The sequence below is a fragment of the Protopterus annectens genome, chromosome 13.part0 (assembly GCF_019279795.1).
Source record: "Protopterus annectens isolate FY-2018-M chromosome 13.part0, PAN1.0, whole genome shotgun sequence".
Lineage (NCBI taxonomy): Eukaryota > Metazoa > Chordata > Ceratodontiformes > Protopteridae > Protopterus > Protopterus annectens.
In genome coordinates this window covers 454,699,697-454,722,237 of record NC_056747.1, presented here as the reverse complement: position 1 = coordinate 454,722,237, position 22,541 = coordinate 454,699,697, and the positions used below count along the sequence as shown (strand labels likewise).

Below are 22,541 nucleotides of genomic sequence, written 5' to 3'. Positions count from 1 at the left end.
ACCGGAGGTATACCCCTCACTAGTGAGATCTGACCACAAACTAATCACCCTGGATATACATATCCCACCTCCACCCCCAGCACAGAAGACCACAGAGAAAAACTTCTCAAAAGCAGACTTCACTCTTCTTAAGACTGAGATGGTATCCTTTAAGCCCACTGGGCCAGTGGATACCACATCCCACAATGCCGAATCCTTCACAAATGCTTTCTATGGACATCTCCAAGAAAGCATGGATCATGCAATCCCAAATAAATCCAAGTCCCTCTCCACCAAAGGCAAACGTCCTGTCTGGTGGACCTCAGCCATTAACAAATTGTATAACAAAAGAAGGAAGCTACTGCACGACAGAGCAAAATCCCATAAAGGGAAGACATCTCTGATCAACATTAGCAGAAAACTACGTTCTCTCATAAAAACATCCAAGGCCAACTTTGAGAGAAAAATCGCTAAGGACACTAAAGATAACCACAAAGCCTTCTTCAGCTATGTTAGAAACCTGGGCGGAAACCCTCAGATATGCTCAGAGTTAGTTCACAACAACAAAAAAATACACTGAACCCACAGATATTGCCAACATTCTGGCTGACAGGTTCAGTGCAAATTTCTCCCCTCCCTCACCCTCAAAAGAAGAAATACTTATCCCAGCTGAATATAATCTCCCTGTCATCTCAGATGTCCAAGTGAGAACCGCCCTCAACAAAGCTAAAAACACAGCATCAATGGGACCTGACGGTATCCCGGGTTGCGTGCTACGTGAACTCCAAGAGGAGCTAAACCCGCACATAAAAATGCTATTTAACCTTAGCCTTACTACAGGATATGTACCTGAACACTGGCGTACAGCAACAGTGGTCCCACTCCACAAAGGGAGTACCTCTACAGACCCTGGGAACTAACGCCCCGTAAGCTTAACCAGCCTGGTCTGCAAAGCTATGGAAAGAATCATTATGGAACTCATAAACGGAGACATAGGAGACCTACAGACACTTGACCCCACCCAGTTCGGCTTTGTAAAGGGCAGATCCTGCCTTTTGAACCTGATTGACTTTTTCGAAACAGTCACTAGAGCCATTGATGAGGGCAAAGCAGTCCATACAGCCTACCTGGACTTGGCTAAGGCCTTCGACACAATACCCCACTCAGGCATCATAGATAAGCTCACCAGCTTAAACGTAAACCCTTATGTCACTAGATGGATTGCAAACTGGCTAAAGGACAGAACCCATAAAGTTAAAATCACTGGAGCAATGTCAGACTCAAAGCCAGTCACAAGTGGTGTCCCACAGGGATCTGTCCTGGGACCCCTCTTGTTCGGCATTTATTTCTCAGATGTTAAAGCAAACATGGGAGGGTTGTGGCTGACAAAGTTCGCAGATGACTGCAAACTAGGCACCATAGTCACTACACCAGCGGACACATACATCCTACAAAAAGGCCTCACAGAAACGGACAACTGGCGCCGGAGTCACGGCCTTAAACTAAATGCCAAAAAATGTATAGTCATCCCCTTTGTGAAAAACAAAGTACCCACAAATTATCACATAGACAGCAACCCACTGAGTACGGAAAAAGTAATCAGAGACCTAGGGACCCAAGTCGACAGCGACCTTTCATTTGACACCCACGTTGCCAAAGTGGTTAGAAAAACATTCTAACTTGCACACTTCATTGTGAAGGGATTCACATCCAGATCCAAGGATGTCATTGTACCCCTATACTCCTCCCTCATCAGACCCATGATTGAGTACAATGCCCCATTTGGTATGAATGCCCCATTTGGTATGTACCTCACCCGGCATTTGCAACAGCTGGAGAGACCACAAAAGTACCTCACCAAGAGGATCAAGGGTCTCCCAACATATGTCTTATTATGCCAGACTAAAGAAACTCCAGCTCTATTCAGTAGCATACCTCCTGCTCAGAGGTGATCTCTGCCTGACGTACAAGGCCATGTCCAATCAGGATCTGATGGACATGCTCCACCTCAAAAAAATCCAAATCCATCAGGACCACGAGAGCTAAAGACTTAAACCTCGGCACAAGTATGAATAGGACATGCTGGAGGGATAGATTCATAACCCAGAGTCTTCCTATGCTTTGGAACAAGATCCCAGTTCATGTTAGGCAAAGCCCCTCACTGACTCTCTTCAAGAGAAATCTTGATGAGTGGATGGGAGATCGTAAGTTTACCCCAGGGGTCACATCTGTGTCACTGCTAGACAGGGGCACAGTAAACTAATTCTATTATATAAGGGGGCCTTCATTGTGTCACTACTAGACAGAGGCACAGTATTCTAAATCTATTCTGTGCATTTTTGTACCATTTCATGGGGTGGCGAAAGCCACATCACTATGGCTAGGCTTACAAATGCCCCCGGGCAGATAGCCTAGTACTAAACTGTGAAACTATGTAACTGTGCCAGTGGAGCGTCTTACTGGGGATCTGGAGAAAGAGGAAGAAACCAGCCCCAGACTGACTTGGTCTCTCTGTGCTGTTAAGGGAAGTTGCACTTGATGCAGAGAGCTGTATCTGAAAATACTATGTACCTGTCATCCTCCCAGTGTACGTCCCCCACTGGTGCCAGTGGTGAGGATTGAGGCTTCTTGATTACTGGCCAGTGGTGAGGCATCACAGTTACCATCCCCAAGACTTGGTGTATTACTTGTTTTTTCTTGTTTCACAAATAGCCAAAGCTGGAATGATAAGTCGCTGTTTTGATTTGATGAGTATATTCCTTTCTTTGAGCCAGCATCTGTTCCATAAATAAACAGCTGTGTTTGACTGTTTTACACTGTGTTGTGTTTGTTTCCATTTTACAGTGGCCTCAAACTAGAAGAAGTGCTTTATAAAGGCATTCAATTGAAGCCAAAACGTTTGACATTCTTTTATGTTGTACATATGAAAGACAGTTGCTTTATTGTTTGATATTTATGCTGCTGTCGAAGTTCAGGCTTTGGGTTCAGTCTTTTGTGCTTCATTTATATTTCAAATGTTAATTTATTTGCTTACTTAATTACTCATTCTGTGTTATAGGTATCTGACTGCATTTTACTGGAAATTTTCAAAATATTTTATTAGACTATAGGTTGTTTGCTTTTACTTTTCTTCTTTAATCTGCCTAATTCTTTAATTTTGTTTTTCTGTATTTTCTTTCTTTTTTGGGGGGGTGGTGGGCAAGTACATTCTTTTACTTTGTCATTATACTTGGACCTTGTTCTGTATATTGATGCTTCAGTTTATTTTACAGAATGGGCAACCTGTACATCCCCACTCTGATTTGGAGAAAGAATGTTTTCCAGCAGGGTGTTAACGTACAGGTAATGCCTACGGGGTAATACGGGGGGGGGGGGGGGGACAAAAGCTCAAAAATAGGCAGACTTTAAATATTCCTCTTATAAAGTTAGAAAGTTACTGTAATGACACTATTTATGTTAACATGCAATTTCTGAAGGTTATTAAGTCCAGCACACTTATTCTTCCCTGATTTTGACTCAGATTTTAGCTGTGCCTCCCTTAATCCCTTCTAAAAATACTGACATTTGCAAAAAAAAAAAAAAAAAGGGTGGTGAGTTGTATTTAATGACAATAAGATTTAGACTTTTTTACTTCAGTAAATATGTATTTTAATTTACATTCTGATATTTTGTCAATGGCTCAAGTTAGTAATACTAATATTTTAAGTGTCCCTGATTAGTTCTGGATTTGTTCCCGATTCTTCTGAGAGAGCTACGATTGTCTGAAACTGAAACCTAACTCATTATTTAGTGACTTCAACCCCTAGTGATTTGCCAGCATATACTACAGAAGTTTGAAACAGTAGGTGGAGGAGCTATTTTGCATCAATATTTAAAAAAAATACGCACACATACACTTACAGTGGATATAAACAGTTTACACACCCCTGTTAAACTGTCAGGTTTTTCTGTTATAAAAAAATGAGATCACAGTAAATTATTTCAAAACTTTTCCCACCTTTAATGTGACCTATAACCTGTAGAGTTCAATTGAAAAACTAACATCTGTTAGGGGAAAAATATAAAAAATAAAAAACGTACAATAAGCTGGTTGCATAAGTGTGCACACCCTTAAACTAATACTTTGTTGTGTGTGCACACCCTTAAACTAATACTTTGTTGAAGCACCTTTTGATTTAATTACAGCATTAAATCTTCTTGGGCACACACCTGCCATCAATCAGAGAGACTCTGATTAACTCCAAATAATGTTCAGCTGTCCTAGTAGGATTTTCCTGACATTTACTCAGTTGCCTGCTACAGCAAAAGCCATGGTTCGCAGAGAGCTTACAAAGCATCAAAGAGATCTCATTGTGGAAAGGTATCAGTCAGGAGAAGGGTGCAAAAAAATGTTCATAAAACTGGCTATACCATGGAACACAGTGAAGACAGTTATCAAAAAGTGGAGAAAATATGGGGCAACAGTAACATTGCAAACAACTGGACGTCCCTCCAAAATTGAAAAGACGAGACGAAAACTGGTCAGGGAAGCCTGCCAAAAGACCTACATCAACACTGAAGGAGCTGCAAGAATTTCTGGCAAGTACTAGTTGTGTACTACATGTGACAACACTCTGCCGTATTCTCCATCTGTCCGGACTATGGGGTAGGGTTGAAAGCCTTTTCTTACACAGAAAAATATCCAGGGCTGGCTAAAATTTGCAAAACAATACATCAAATCTCCCAAAAGCATGTGGGAAAATGTTATGGTCTGATGAGACCAGGGTTGAGCTTTTTGGCCACAATTCCAAAAGGTGCATTTGGCGCAAAAATAACACTTCATATCACCAAAAGAACACCATCCCCACAGTGAAGCATGGTGGTGGCAGTATCATGCTTTGGGGTTGTTTTTTTTTCAGCTGGAACTGGGGCTTTAGTCAAGGTGGAGGGAATTATGAACAGTTCCAAATACCAGTCACTTTTGGCCCAAACCTTCAGGCGTCTGCTAGAAAGCTGAAGATGAGGAATTTCACCTTCCAACACGACAGTGACCCCAAGCATATATCCAAATCAACAAAAAATGGTCTCACCAGAAGAAAATTAAAGTTGTGGAGTGGCCCAGCCATAGTCAAGATCTAAATCCAATAGAAAATCTGTGGAGTGACCTGAAGAGGACTGTACATAAGAGATGCCCTTGCAATACTGTGCATAAGAGATGCCCTTGCAATCTGACAGATTTGGAGTGCTTTTGTAAGGAAGAGTGGGCAAATATTGCCAAGTCAAGATGTGTCATGCTGCTAGACTCCTACCCAGGAAGATTGAATGCTGTGATTAAATCAAAAGGTGCTTCAACAAAGTATTCATTTAAGGGTGTGCACACACAGCAAAGTATTAGTTTAAGGGAGTGTGCACACAATGTAGCCAGCGTATTGTACGTTTTTTATTTTTTATATTTTTTCCCCTAACAGATTTGTTTGTTTTTCAGTTGAATTGTACATGTTATAGTCACATTAAAGGTGGGAAACGTATTGAAATGATTTATTGTGGTCTCATTTTTTTATATCAGAAAAACCTGGCATTTTAACAGGGGCATGTAAACTTTTTATATCCACTGTATATACAGTTAATAATTAAAAAAAACACAATTTAACAGAAAGCCAGTTCATTCTCTAAGCATAATGATGCCCTCCAGGGTGTGTGTTATTGTGTACGTAATGCCCTTCCAGGGGTGTAGAGGCCCTTTGCCTGTGGTGTCGAGCCTCACCTCTGAGCGGGCATTATTTACACCATAACACACACCCCCTGTTGGGCATTATTGCTTGTATGTGATGTGAGACCAAAGGAGAAATTTAGGTGGCTTCACTTATGCTCAAGTCATTTCTAAACTCTGGTGTATAGTGTGTGCTTATATATGTATATCAACATCTTAATATTTGTTGTCTGTATAGGTAATATGTTTGTGTTTGACCAAGGCTAAAACCATTCCATTTTTATTTGTAGGTCAGTACACACGGATACTCACAGAATCAGATTTTAGTGTGGAAATACCCATCATTAACGCAAGTAGCTAAGTTAACAGGGCATTCCTACAGAGTCTTATACTTGGTAAGTACTAGTAGCAATAAGAAAAAATGTTTACGTTGTTTGCTAAAGATGGTTGCTACTTTGTATTTGGTGGTGGTTTGTATTTTTGCATGCTTTAAAACACAGTAATGATATTATAATACTCCCTCAAAAAAAAAAAAAAAAAAAAGTGTTTACCATGGTTCTGGTAAGTGGAAGTAGCTAATCCTTACCAGACTACTTCAACCATTATCCTAGCGAAAGCAACATGCATACGTGTAGTGTGTATTGGCAATTCTATGATAAGCCATTCATTCAGCATGCAAGAAAATCTACAAAAGCATTGAGTAAGCATGTTATCTCCACACTGACGACCAAAATCAGAACTGAATCCCAGCATTTGAAAGTGTGAGGTAGCAATCTCAACCACTCAGCCTTTGCATTCTCTTGATGCTGCTGTCATTTGCGTTATGCAGTTTTAAGTATAGAAATTGTAAAATATGGTTGCTTTACTTTTTTACATTCACGTGGCAAACATCATGCCTTATTCTTGTATTCTAGTTTGTCTAATGAAATGTAGCAGAATTCCTTTTCTGGAAATGTTGCTGTGTTACAAGATTTGTCATTATTAGTTTTGAAATAAATTTTTTGTCATTCTTGCTGTGCAGTACAGAAATTGTCTGCTACATAGTGTGGTACAGTAGTGCAATGTTTTTTTATACCCCCCCCCCCCTTTTTTTTTTTTTTTTTTTTTAAGTGTGCAACATTAGCATTCTGCCCTTTGTAATACGGTAAGGAGGTCTGAATAGGAGAATAAGAATGTTAGAAATAGAATATAATCCAATTCGGAACAAACAAATACAGCAAACAGCCCTGGAGTCACCAATAAGTGCTTCACCACTTGCCAGCATAAACCGGGTTTATTATAACTAAGCTAAAAACATTGGAAAGTATTCCAAATATTGTATAAATTGACTGAGTTAAGTGCTTTCACCCAAAACACTTGGACTTCATCAGAACATCTCATAATACAATAAATCAAGCTTATGAAAAAAATTTTGGCGCCAGAAATTTTTAAAAAAGTTTGAAGAAATTTAAAGAAACAGTGTCCTTTGTACTGCACATGTTAACCAACCTTCCAAGCCATATAAAGCAAAGTGGCTACATTGTATTAATACAGAGGATACTGTAAAAAAAATATATACAAATGTGCAACCTAGGTACTACTTGTGTGTATATAAACAGTCATAAAAATATATGAAATTGTCACTATTAACTGTTAAAACTATACATAAAAATCTAAAATAACTAAATAGAATATCTCTTAACCACACACACTTGCTATGTAATGTGTGGGTCCCAAAAAGCATGTCATACAACTAGTGTATGAAATGTGTCTATATACTCTCTGACTAACCCAAAAACTATGTATATAAATACTTTTTCCACTATTATGGGAGTATTTAAGTTAGTATTTAAATTAATACATGTATTAATGACAACCTTCTATGTTCATCCTAAACCGTTTTCGTTTTTATATATATGACTATGCAATGACCTAGTATTACTGCGATATCTCCAATATGGGTTTAACTGGAATATGATCATTAAGTCCAGGGGGGGTAGTTGTGTCCAGGTATATCTGCCACCATACCTCCTTATAATTCAGTAAATTTTTATCCCCTCCTCTGGGGTCCATATTAATTGCATCTAAAATGTCAAATTTAAACTGGTGATTATCCCCTTTCTTCTCAATGTGTCTATATAGCATGTTTGTGGTATGTTTTGTTCTAATACTATAGGTGTGATCGTAAATTCTCTTTTTAAAACATCTTTGTCTTACCTACATAGTAACTAGAACAAATATTACACTTTGCCATATGTATAATCATTTTGGTATTACATTTACCTGACTTAAACCTTACTAATGTCTTATGTCCATTCTCTAACATTATTTTATCTTTTTCCAATATATAACTACATTGATTACATGCACCACATTTCTTACTGTGTGCACTGTGTCCTTTTTTAATGTTCTTTACCCCTCTAAAATGTTGTTCTACATACTGTTTAATATTTCGTCCCATTTTATAAATAAAATTGGGTTTAATACCCATAATATCTGTCAAAGTAGTATCACCCATTACCAAATACCAATATTTATACATCAAATTTTTTACTTCTTTAGCAACTAAATTATATTGTATAATGCAGGATCTTTGGTATAGGCCTGCCACAGTGTTGTTATGTCCAATATTTTGACTCAATATTACCTCTGTCCCAGCTCCTAATAGAGGCTTATATTTTATGTCCCATTCCTGAGTAATATATTGTACAATGTTTTCCATCATATGTTGGGGATAACCTCTTTGTTGGAATAACTTCATTATGAAGTTCAATTCCTCTATCATATTGTCATATTCAGAAGTCATTCGTGCAGCTCGAATGCACTGCCCTTTAAATACATTGTATTTGACGTTGTCAGGGTGGCAACTGCCATACTCCAAATAGTTGTTGGAAAATGTGCTTTTCTGATATATTTTAGATTTTAGTCTACCTCCCTGGCGGTACATGTAAGTATCAAGATAAGCCCCACCTTCATAATTATGTGTAAAAGTGAATTTTAAATATTTACTACTTTGATTAAGAAATTGAATAAATGACTGAAGTCTGTCCATGTCACCCTCCCATAGTATATACATATCATCCAGGAATCTGGAGTAATGTTTAATGTATTTAAAGTGTTCACTGGGGAACAATTGAGTGTCTTCCCAATCAAGCATGACCAGGTTGGCATATATGGGAGCATACACTGCCCCCATAGCTACCCCCCTGGTGTGCTTGAAATGTTACCCCTCGAAATAAATGTAGATGTTCATCGTGTTACACTGCTGCAGGCATTACACTTGGGTTATCCTGCCGTCAGGCGGTCCCGCAGTCGGCCAGAGTTCCAAAGTCTTTGTCCAGCGTCGGTTGCTGTTGCGTCCTCAGTGCGACAGGGGTATATAAGATGAAGCTGACGCCATTTTCTTCAGTCTTTCTTGCCACGCGGTGCCCGAAGCAGAAGCAGTTCGCAAGTGCCGGTCGGCCAACTCCTGAGATTTTCATTCCGAAACCAGAACCGAAGTCTTCTAAAAAAAAAAAAGCAAAGTACCCCGTTGGGGAAACTTTTTCTTGCCTCAGACCGATGTCAGTAAAAGTTAATAACTGTATTTCTTGTGGGAAGCAAATACCTCATAAGGATTTCCACTCCTATTGTATTCCATGCCTAGGCCCTGACCACGACGTCACTGGTTGTTGGTTTTGTGCTAGGTTTAACAAGCGCACTCTTAAACGTCGGTTTGATTTTGCCCAACATTATTTTGGTAGAAAATTCAATTATACCATGTCGTTGGAAATTCCGACGACCGCAATGCATAAAAAGCACAAGGACAAAGATAGGCATCCGAGGCCCAAAATGGACGATGAGGCCTCTTCTAGACCGGTCGCCAGTTCTCCGGTTTTCAGCAAGGCGCCTACGCAGCCCCTGACGACCGCTTCCACAGAACCACAGACCGCCTCCGACTCCCACGTGGAGCTGGCTGGTCCTTCAGATGCACTAGGCCTTCAGTTTACCGATCCTAAACCTACAGAGAAAACTGAAGTAGCTGAGCATTCCACAGCTACAGAGGGTGTTTTCAGACCTACCCAGTTAACTATTAAACCCTCTGTTAAATCTAAGCCCCCCTTAAAAGCAAAGAAACGGACACAACTCTGTCCAGGACAGGCTTCCATGCCTAAGAAACAGATGCTAAAAATGGCCGAGGACCTGATCACTCTGATCAGGGGGTCCCACCCCCCTCCTGATAAAAGGCCCAGGCAGGATGCAGACTATGACTCTTCTGACCAGGTGTCCCTCTCGTCTGACTCTTCCTCGGACCTAGGATATTCTTTACCCCCTTATGAGGATTCTGATGCTGAGGAATCAATTCCATCAGCCTCTCCGCCTGAGGATTACTCCTTTGGGGAGACCTTACATACCATGAGAGAGCATTTCCATTGGGAAGGCCAGGATTTCTCAGAATCCAAGAAAAGACTCAGAGACTTCCTTTTATTGCCCCAACACAGAACCCTTGCTATTCCACCAGTTTTAGACATTGTGGATGATGTGTACACTGAATCCAGTTTGAACCCGGACTCCTTACCCCCAGCCCCAGTTAAATCTGCTAGATATTACAGAGTCCCTGACTCTCACAAATTTCTGTACAAAAGCCCTGTTGCTGACCCTGAAACTATTTCTCAGGGACCCAAAGGGATTAAGGCCTCATCAGCAAAAAACCCAGTCCCCTCTGACAGAGATTCCAGAGCATTAGACAGATGGGAAAAAAAGGTATATACGTCTGCAACTTTAGCAATGAGAGCCCTGAATTGCCAGTTTCAAATGCTAAAATATCAGCAATTTTTGATGTCTCATTTGAAACAAAAGATGCTACCAGAATCAGGTCCTCCTAACTTAAAAGAAATGCAGGATTTATTGCATGCAGCTGAACAAGTGGGAAAACATACTTTGCAATGTGGGTTTGATTCCTTAGAGGCCTCCTGTAGAGCAGCAGTTACAGGCTCTGTCATTAGAAGGCATGCTTGGTTAAAAGAACATACATTACCAGGTCATGTTAAGGTCAAATTATTGGATGCACCTTTGCAACGGGATGTGCTGTTTGGAGTTAAGGCAGAGGAGGTATTAAAGACGATGGAGGATAAGGCAAAATCTATGCAAACGGGGAAAGATTTCTTACAGGTTCAGCCTCCTCGTTTTAGCAGAACTTGGCCAACAAAGAATTGGTCCTTTCCAGTCACAGATAGACCTCAAAGGGGCAGATACAGACGTCCAAGAGGTAGAGGTCAGACACAAGGCCCTTACAGGCCTCGACAATGGGGCACACCAGGCCAGAAAGAATGTGAAGACAGGCCTCAACCTTATAAAAAAACAGCCTCAGTGACTTTCCACTACAGCTGCCAAACAGCTCTCTCTTGGCAGCCCCCCTTAGGAGGAAAACTGGCACTTTTCTATCACAATTGGCATTGCATCACCAAAGACAAATGGGTTCTCAACATCGTATCTCAAGGTTACAGGTTCCATTTCCACACCTTGCCAAGATTAAAAGGAATGCCAAATCTGCCACCAAGTCAAGGGGCAGAGGCTCAAAAACAAATTACAGCACTCATGGACATGAGAGCTATTCAAAAGGTACCACCACAAGAACAAGGACAAGGATTTTACTCAAGATTCTTTCTGGTTCCCAGAAAAGACAAAGCCTGGAGACCCATTCTGGACCTTTCTACACTAAACACTTACCTGGATGTTCCGAAATTCAAGATGTTGACACTACAGCAGCTTCTTCCCATGCTGGGCAAGAAAGCTTGGCTCATGACTTTGGACCTCAGAGGCATACCTGCATGTCCCTATCAGACAAAATTGCAGAAGATACCTCAGATTTCTTGCTGGTTCAATGCACTATCAATTCTTTGCACTGCCCTTTGGCTTATCTGCTGCGCCCAGGATCTTCACAAAGTGCCTGGCACCAGTAATTGCATTTTGCAGGCAAAAAGGAATTCAAATTTACCCATACCTGGATGACTGCCTGATTCAAGCAGAGAGCAAGGACATTCTACTGAAACATCTGGCGTACGTAAAAAAGTTATTAAGTTGCCTGAGGTACACAGTAAACGAAAAGAAATAAAAACTAGTGCCCTCACAACAGATAATATTCCTGAGTGCTAGCTTGAACACAACGGCCCAGATGGCTTATCTCACACCAGACAAACAAGGACAACTGACTCAATATTTTCAATTAATGGCAACAAAGACCCAACTCCCTGCAATAAAAATTTTGCAGGCCTTGGGCTACATGGCATCTTGCATACTACTAATTCCATATTCCAGACTGCATATGAGAAAAGTACAATGGTACCTAAAGAGCGTATGGTCTCAACACTGTCAAAGTTTGGAAACAGTTATACCACTAATTCCTTGTACAACAGGAGTTTCGATGGTGGGCACACGCTTGTCACCTCAACAAGGGACATCCTTTCACTCAACCCACAGCCAGGCAGACACTGACAACAGATGCATCGGATTACGTCTGGGGAGCACACATGGCAGGACAATGTATCCAGGGCGAGTGGCCCACAGAGCAAAGACATCTCCACATCAATCAAAAATAGATGCTAGCTGTACAAAATGCTATTATAGCTTTCAAGGACCTACTGCATCCAGGACAATTAGTACTAAAGACAGACAGCACCACAGTTATGTGGTACATAAACAAGCAAGGGGGCACACACTCCTACCCCCTCTGCAGACAAGCCATGACCTTGTGGAACACAGCTCTAAGCTACCAAGTTCATCTGTAAGCACAATTCCTGCCAGGAGAGAAAAACACACTGGCAGACTACCTAAGCAGAAACATTATGGACCCACACGAATGGAAGCTAAACCCACAAATATTCAGAATGATAACACAAAAATGGGGGAGCCCGGACATAGATCTGTTTGCCACCCCAAAAAACTGCCAATTACAGAAATTCTGCACAAGGAGCTACCATCCACAAGCATGGAAAGTGGATGCCCTCTCATTCAGCTGGAAAAAACTACAAGTATACGCTTTCCCACCTTTACCTCTCCTTCCAAAGGTACTCCTAAAAGCCAGGCAGGAAGAGCCAAAAGTGATCCTGATTGCACCAGACTGGCCACACCAGCACTGATACCCAATCCTAAAGAACTTAACACAAGAACCACCCTAGATTTTGCCTCAAATCCCACATTTGCTGACACAGCACAACAATCCGATACTTCACAGCCAGCTAAACACCTTAAACCTAGCTGCATGGAAAATTCCTTAGTCTAGCAAGCAATGCCTCTCGCCAAAGCTGTTACGGATGTCATTCTGGAGGCCAGAAGGCCTAGCACCAGGAAAGCATACTTGGACAAATGGAAGAGATTCTGTGCCTGGAACCAAGCACACAGCCTTGACCCTCTAGTCCCAGACATTCCTCAGATACTGCAATACTTAACTGAGATGCTGGACAAGGGCCTTTCTTTTTCATCCATCAAGATCCACACCTCAGCTATCTCTGCTCATTACAATGTGGCTCCACCAGTTTTTTCTAATCCTTTGCTCAAACAATACCTCAGAGGGGCTAAAAACATAAGACCGCCCGTAGCGCACCTACACCTACTTGGGACCTCAACTTTGTTTTGGAAAAATTAATATTACCTCCTTTTGAGCCAGCTAACACAGCAGAATTAAAATACATCTCTTGGAAAACTGCTCTGCTACTGGCAATAACATCAGCACGAAGTTTCAGAATTACAGGCACTAATGGCAGTGGAACCTTTCCTCATCTTCCAACAGGACAAGGTGTCCTTAAGAATCAACCCTACGTTTATGCCAAAGGTGGTATCAAGTGTGGCTCTAAACCAAACTATTCACTTGCCAACTTTTTATCCAAAACCACAGAACAAAGGGGAGAGAGTACTACATTCTTTGGACATTCACAGGCAGTTACGCTTCTACTTGGACAAAACCAAAGCTTTCAGAAAATCTGAGCAATTATTGGTAGCATACGCTGCAGGAGCACAGGGAAAAGCCATTTCAAAGCAGACAATTTCAAAATGGATAGGACACTGTATTACGTTTCTGCTACACCCACCATGGGAAACATGTACCTAGCAGCATTAGATCTCACTCCACCAGGGCAACAGCCACTTCAGGTGCCTACCTCAGAGGAGTATCTACCAAGGATATTTTGGAAGCAGCAACATGGAGTTCTGTGCATACCTTCACCAAACATTACCATTTGCCTTTATACTCCAAATCCAGAGCACGCTTCGCCACTAGTGTACTGCAGGGACTTAGAGCCACCCCTAATGCCTTATAGATCCAGCCTCTCTACCTCAGCTTTGGGATTCCACCCAAGTGTAATGACTGCAGCAGTGTAACATGATGAACATAGTACAGTTTTGTACCTACCATAAGTGTAGATGTTCGAGTGTAAACACTGCTGCAGTCCAAGTTACCCTCCCTCCTTCCCCTCTTACTTTTTGGCATTTACCTAGGATATCTACCCTTTATTACCTATGGGGAGTATTTGCTGGTAACTAAACATGGTTGTTTGATTTACTTTTGTATTGTTTACTCGTAATTTGTATTGCCTGTCTATTTGGGGGCACCTGACATCTGGGGCAAGAAAAACTGAAGAAAATGGCGTCGGCTGCATCTTATTTACCCCTGTCGCACTGACGTCTGGGAGGAGGCGAAAGCAACCGACGCCGGACCAAGACTTTGGAACTCTGACCGACTGCGGGACCGCCTGACGGCAGGATAACCCAAGTGTAACTGCAGCAGTCTTTACACTCGAACATCTACATTTATGGAAGGTACAAAACTGTACTTTATTGTCGAGTACTATGGACATAAGCTCCAAAATTAAACATATTTCATCCCAATTGAAATTGGTATATTTAACGATGCTGTTATTGAATGCTTCTAAACCTTCTTGTTTAGGGATGCATGAAAAGAGATTAGTAACATCAATAGTGACAAACATGGTTCCTTCTTTCCATGCATCAGTGGGATATTTACTTAATAACTCCCATGAATCTTTTACCATGTGGTGTATGACATTATATATATATATATATATATATATATATATATATATATATATATATATATATATATATTTTAACTTGGTATCTATATTTTCACCTAATGGAAACGTTTTAGATTTACTACCTGATACAATGGGTCTAAAAGGTGGATCCGAAGTATCCTTATGTACTTTGGGTATACTTACCAAAGTGGCTAATTTAGGATGTTTAACCTTTAAATAATTGTATAGATCACTAGTAAGTCTTCCTTCAGTTAAATATTCTTCCAAATATGAATCAATTATTTGGTAGGCTATATTAATCTCATAAAGAGATTTTGATTCATAATTGCCAGAGTAATACAAAATATCGTACATCTTTTTTGTATATTCGATACTATCATATAAGACCATCCCGCTCCCTTTATCAGGCTTCATCACCCTGATATTGTTATCCTTTTGTAAGTCTCTTAATATTTTCCCTTACTCCTTAGTTAAATTGCTGGTATGTGTAATTTCTCTAAACTTGTTATACATTTGATAAATTTCCCTTGTCTCAATTTTGTCATAAATATCCACTGTAGGATGACTAGGTGGAATATAAGTACTAGCTTTTTTTAGCATATCTACAGTGTTTTTGTTTTTATTAACGTGAATCTGAGGTTTATCTTTAAATAACACATCTAAGTTAACTTTCCTAATATATTTTTAAACTCACATAGACAGTCAACAAGGTTGAATTTGGGATTGGGTATGTATTTTATACCCTCAGTTAATAAATCAAAATGTGAACGACGTATTGTTGCATTAGAATAGTTATAAATACTAAAATTATTGTATAGATATATATATATATATATATATATATATTGTCTGTAATTACAATGTCTTCAACCTGATAAACATTGTTTGGTGATTCACCCACTATTTGTTCTTCCACCAATACTTCTGATTGGTCCTTATATTTGGATGGTAATACTGTTGCTGCGCTCTGTTCTGAAATGGTTGTCCCTGAGCTAGATTGCCCTTCTGAAAATTTTGTTCTCTATAATAATGTGGTCTGTCTTGAGCATCTCTTTCTCCCTGTATTTGACTATTAATCCTTTTATCATATCTACTCTTTTCTTTTTCCTTAGGCCATAAATAAGCCGTGTTCTTCTTATATTGATCAGCATCTCTTTGTATTTTTTAAACTTTCTATCTCTGATATTATTTATCCATCTTTCAGCTAACTGAAATTGTTTAGTATACAATTTTTCCCATTCGGAAAATAACAGGTCATTAATTATCTTAGTGTTCAGATTGTCAGTTTTCTGTACTAACTTACATAACTTCTCATCATTAAATTTTAGAAGCAGTCGCATAAAATTAAAACCACATTCATTAAAAAATGCATTAAATACATTAGTACCATTATTAGTTAGATCTAAACCTATAGGTTGTTTAAAAAACCTCAAACCCATTGGGACTGTTTTCATTTTAGTGCATTTAAGCAAATAAGCATTATCAACTTTCAGTCCATTAATGCTTTTAAGTTTTTTACCCAATGAATAAATCATGCTTTTTAAGCTCCCCGCATTGTCCAGGTCGGGAGACTTAATGTTTTGATTATGCTTCATACTATCTAGGTTACAATTTACTGTTAAAAATTGATTGAACTGATTGTCTTTATTTGTAAGTCCAACTCTTTCTCAACTGAGGCCAGAATGAGTATTAGTAATAACAGTACCTTTTTTATGTTGTGTAACGCTGCTAGTTACTGAAGAATACGTTTTAGTGGTAGCATTCTTTTCGGCTTGGCGCCAGTTCGTTTGGCCTCATCTTCCACATCATAAATCGAAAAATCGACCGTGAAATTTGTTAAATTAATCTTGCTGCTGTTCAAAGGCTCAGTTATGTCCAAAACATTAGTATGTCCCTTCGGACTACCTCTGTGGCAAGTGCCTTGCCCATCAGGTAAAATAAAACTGTCATTATTTGTATCTATCTCCCCGACAGATGTATTAAGCTCTCTGTTGTGAAATGGTACTGCTTACCATTTTGTTCTCCCCTAATAACAGATTGTCACAATTAGGGTTATCCTCTGTATTGATACCATTGGTACCTTGAGTGTTAAAATTGTCCGGATCTTTAAGTAAGCAAGATGATTTCGTAGCACGGTCATTGCTGTGTAATTTGTGTACCAACTGAAACAGTTTACTTATTTCACCCTTGAGCAGTACTATCTTGTCTCGTAAGCCAGAAAGTTCTCCTTCTCTTCTCCCGATTCCTTTAGTGGTACGACACCGGTGATGTCCATGGCTGGAGGGCAACAACAGAATATAATCCAATTCGGAACAAACAAATACAGCAAACAGCCCCAGAATCACCAATAAGTGCTTCACCACTTGCCAGCATAAAACGGGTTTATTATAACTAAGCTAAAAACATTGGAAAGTATTCCAAATATTGTATAAATTGACTGAAAAAGTTAAGTGCTTTCACCCAGAACACTTTTGCTTCATCAGAACATCTCATAATACAATAAATCAAGCTTATAAACATTTTTTGGTGCAGAAATTTTAAAAAAAGTTTGAAGAAATTTAAAGAAACTGTGTCCTTTGTATGGAACATGTTAACCAACCTTCCAAGCCATATAAAGCAAAGTGGCTACAATGTATTAATACAGAGGATACTGTAAAAAAATATATGCAAATGTGCAGCCAAGATTTGTCATAATTTAGTTTTGAAATATATTTGTTGTCATTCTTGCTGTGCAGTACAGTAATTGTCTGATACATAGTGTGGTACAGTAGTGCAATGTTTTTTATACCCCCCCCTTTTTTTTTTGTGTGCGCATCAATAGCATTCTGCCCTTTTTAATACGGTAAGGAGGTCTGAATAGGAGAATAAGAATGTTAGAAATAGCCAAGTAGTAATCTATGATTGAATGGGGACGCCATTGGTTTCTTGATGTGGAACTTAAAAAGGCTTTAGGTAGGTACATTACTAAAATGAATGATGCTCAAGTAATTACTGACTCTTAACCCTTGTCAGTAAGACACTTGCATCGTACTTTGTCACCTTGTATTGACTTCCTCAGGTCCAGAACTGTTTTTCCCCAAAATTACTGGTGAAATCCTCTAAGGCTAACTTCGAGTCAGTTGGTCACATCCACTATGGACAATCACAAGGCCTTCTTCGCATACATCCTCAGTCTCAAAGGTAACTCCCAAGTGTGCTTTAAATTGGTGGTCAAGAATACCACATAAACAACCACCATAGATATAGCCAACCTGCTAGCAGACAAGTTCAGTGAAAACTTTACCCCCATCAGTAAACCAGGACATCCCAAACACCTGCCCCCCCCTCCCATCATCACCAGGGAGCAGGTTATTATTGCCCTCTCAAAGGCAAAAAATACAGCCTGCATGGGACCCGACAACATCCCTGGCCGTGTACTACATGAACTCAGGCAAGAGCTCTCAGCACCACTAGGCACCCTATTCAACCAAAGCCTGTGCACTTGCTTCGTCACAGTAGAATGAAGGACAGCCACTGTCATCTCTCTGCACAAAGGTGGAGTGTCTACTAACCCAGGCAGTTATAGGCCCAGCAGCCTAACTAGCCTGATCTGCAAGGCCATGGAACACATTATCATGGACCTTCTAAACAAGGACATTGGCAACCTCCAAACGCTTGATCCCACACAGTTTGGTTTTGTCAAAGGGAGATGGTGCCTGTTAAAAACTTGGTCACCTTCTTCAAAACAGTCACCAAAGCCATGGATGAGGGCAAGACAGTGCACACCACCACCTACCTTGACCTAGCCAAATCCTTCGACACTACTCCCCACTCTGGCATAATAGATAAACTCTTCCAGCTAGGCATCAACCCATATGTTACCAGATGGGTAGCTAACTGGCTCACTGATAGAACCCACTTAGTTAAAGTAGGGGAAGCCACCTCTAGTAGTAGATCCGTAACAAGCGGCGTACCTCACGGATCGATCTTGGGGCCTCTACTGTTTGGGATATACTTTTCTGAGGTGCAAACCAAAACCAGTGGTCTGTGGCTGACTGAGTTTGCAGATGACTGCAAGCTGAGCACTGTTATAAATTCTCCTAGTGATGTGAACATCCTCCAAGAGGCCAGAAGCATGGCCTCAAACTGAATGCCAAGAAATGCATCATTATCTCCTTTGGGGAAAATGGTGTCCCCACTAATTATCAAGTTAATAACAATGTACTAAGCACGCAATCAGTTGTGAGGGACTTGGGCACCCAGGTTGATAGCAACCTGACTTTTGACCACCATGTTGCCTCCGTTGTACGGAAGGCTTTCTACATGACCCACTTTATAACGAAGGGTATTTCATCCAGGACCAAGAAGGTCATATCATCCCTGTATTCCTCCCTTATCAGACCCATTATCGAGTACAATGATCCATTTTGTGTGTACCTTGCCAAGCACATGCATCAGTTGGAGAGACCACAGAGGTTCCTGACCAGGAAAATCAAGGGTCTCAAACACCTATCCTATACATATAGGCTAAAAGCCCTGTCCCTCTACTCAGTCTCATGCTGACTGCTCAGCGGTGACCTATGTCTGGCATACAAGGCTGTCTCAGACTCAGCCTTGATGGAGTTGCTGCATATCTGCAAGTCAATCTCCACTCGCGCAACCCACACACAAGGTCTCAACCTGGTCTGCAACATTAATAGAACTTGTAAGGATAGATTTGTGTCCCAACGACTCCCCCATCTATGGAATAGACTTCCTCTCCATGTCAAGCAGAGTATCTCACTAGCCCTCTTTAAGAGGAACCTGGACTGGTTGGCAAACAGAAAATATACCCCTGGGATCCCACCTATGTCAGGTGCTGACTGTGGGAACATGGGTGAAATTCTTGGCTAGTTTTAGAAGGGCCTTCGGGCCAATAGCCTAGTGTATAGTCCTATGAACCTATAAAATTCAGTTTATTGCTCAGAATGTAACTAAAGCAGTAAATCTATTAAAATGAAAAATACCTGGGACCTCATGGTTACATTGCAAAATTTTATTATGTATAGAGAATATTTGTTGAAAGTGGCAACTATAGTATTAATGTTAAATGAAGGCAAGATTGAACTAGACCCTGGTCTTTATTGCCCTGTCACCATATTAAATATTGACTGTAGAAAAATTACTGAAGTTGTCAGGTATTTGTTTACTGACTTCAACACATCCTTTCTCCTACTTAATGTGATTTGTGCTCCTCAAGATTTATCTTGGGTGCCAGTCAGTACCTTCAAGTGTTAATACATTTGCAGCTTAGTAATACTAAATATCCTTGCTTATCAGTAATTAAGCTGCATGCTATAAAATCCTTTGATTTAATTTGTCAAGACTCACATAATTCAGTTATTACAATAGTGTCCATGCTTGTTTCAACACCTAAGCACTGTTAGAGTAGTTTTAGTGCTTAGATGTACATAAAACTAAAAATGTATTTAGTCAGACACTTACTATGATTAAACTTCAGACCTATACTGTGATTAAACATAACAATAAGATTGACCCAGAGGTTAGGCAGAGTTGTCTACTGTCTGCTTCCCTGTTATGTCAGTAAGTCAGGTAATGACATAGCTCAGTAGAAGGTGTAACCAAATCAAAACCTTGCAGTTTTACCTGTGTGTGTGGTGCAGAGGGAAGCCCAGACTGCTGCCCATTGACTTCAGTCCAGTTAGCAGTCTGGTTGCTGGAAGAGCTAGTTGAGATGAGAAAGATGCTGTTTCTTGCTGCTACACCCACCTGAGGAGGGGAGGGATTTAATGGTTTCTCAGCTGTTGAGTATATTGCTGCAGTAGTAGATGGGGGGGGGGGGGGCTGGTCCCCATCAGTGTGGGAAGCGCATGGGTATGACTACCCAAGCTAGGCGTGCTAGTTCTTTCAGGACCCATGTGGGATCATGTACTTTTCTGCATACAGAGTATTCTTAGTCCTTGCAGTGATGCAGGTGTTAACATTACCACCAAGGGGGTAGGGTTAGGGATTTATAGTGAAAATTTCCTTATGGATGCCTATTGACAGCCATGCCATGGATCACTGTCCTCTTGCCTAATAGTGGAAAGAATAGGCATTGAGCTCTCTCCCTCTTAACGAATGAATTGGCAGTCATGGCAGCAGCATGATTGTCAGCAAGCACGGGGACAGAGGTATATAGAACAAAAAAAAGAAAAAAACAGTTTTAGTTCATGTGGACGATTTCGTGTCTAGCATTTTGGCCCAGATGTACAAGACTGTGTGCTGCTGGATAAAACGCTGCTGCTGTCTGGAGTTAATTCTCACAATTTCAGTCTGGCTAATGTGGACTGTAAGCATGCCATTTAATTAGTCATTGCTCCTAGGTTGACTTTAAAAAGTGGTACTTGTTTTGTTTGTTTATTTTTAAACAAACACATTCTGGAAATATATTTCATGAATTTGTGTGTTAACTGGTATTTGTCAGTATGTGAACTAAGAGTAAATGATCTAAAGTCAGAACCCATATATAAATTTACTCCATGGTATTACAGAATTTAAAATTAAAATAATTTCAGATTTATAGGCATGATATATTGTGCCCAGTTTAAATAATATAGCTTATCATTCATTAACTTTAACTGGTCAATAAAAGGTAATACTTTCAGTAGTAAATACATTTTATCAATAGGTTCCATTAGTGTAGCAAAAATGCACTTTTTTTACCATCAGTTCTGTTTCTACTACAGAGCTCCTTAATGCCTCCTACTAAGAAATGGGGTAAATATTGTTACAAAAATGTAATTTTACCCTTGCCATCGGTAATTAAGCTGGATGCCACAAAAGTCTTTGATTTAATTAGTGAAGACTGTCCTCTCACGTGATATTGGAAATGATGGGCATTGAGAGGAGTCGCCCCCCCCCCAAGCAGTGAATAAATTGGCAGTCGTCGCAGCAGCTTGATGATCTGCAGTCATGGGGAGTTGTGCAAAATTATTTCCCCTTATATTTCTTTAACTTGTCTTCACCATTATCTCGTTGTGGACGTTTCCCTTCACAATATTCTTTAATACATGGTTATTGCAGACTTTTTTTTTCCAGTATGACCATTTATTAACTTTCCAGGCACATAAAAGTACTACTGAAGTCTGTGTTCACTAGCCCCACCTGCTTTTTCTAAGAATATACTACAAACCATATGCACAGATGGGGTGTCCCCCTGTTAGACCTGTTTGCATCACTAGAAAACAAATAACTGGTATAGTTCTGCTCAAGAAACTCTTGCAAGGAGGGTTGGCCAGCAGACAGCTTTTCCATAAGCTTGACTGGTACGTATGCCTATGTCTTTCCTCTCATACTGTTGCTCCCCAAGGTGGTCCAAAATGTGTGGAAGAAATGGCCTAGAATGCTCCCTGTAGCATCCTTTTGGCCCGAGCAGCACTAGTTCTCTGCTTTTGCTGATGGCAGTGGGGTGGTAGCAAGTGCTGCTCAGCATGGTCAATGTTTTTGGTTCAAAACCAGCGGTCCCTTAATATACCCCATTGTGCAATCACTAGCTCATGGCATAAATGATCAAATTCTGGTGCGCTTCAAACACTTCTCTGAGGACAGGGTTCATGTCGTTAGAGGGACAAGAAAGTCAGCCAGTAGGAGACTGTGTGTGCCCAAGTGGAAAAGGTTTGCCATCTGGTGCCAGTCAGAGGCTAAGACCAGTCTTCAATAGAGGTGCCAGTTGTCTTCCAGTAACCCGGAGAGCTGATAAAACTGGGATTGTCATTTACTATGACAGCAAGCTAAACCAGACCTATGGTAAGGGAAGAAAAACAACAGAGAAGTACTTACTGTATCAAGTGATACAAGGCACTATGTAGTGACTGCTGGGATTACCTCTTCTGACAGTAATAAAG

At 40.3% G+C, this 22,541-nt stretch overlaps 1 protein-coding gene across 7 annotated transcripts in view; it reads left to right on the top strand.

Moving 5' to 3' along the window:
• The window catches only part of FZR1 (fizzy and cell division cycle 20 related 1), a 1,382,318-nt gene that overhangs the window by 1,311,820 nt on the left and 47,957 nt on the right, over window positions 1-22,541 (top strand). For all 7 annotated transcript variants that reach the window (XM_044054101.1, XM_044054103.1, XM_044054098.1 and 4 more), the window contains one exon: window positions 5,959-6,063. In XM_044054101.1, the coding sequence (XP_043910036.1) occupies window positions 5,959-6,063 (105 nt within the window). The remainder of the gene's footprint in view (window positions 1-5,958; window positions 6,064-22,541) is intronic.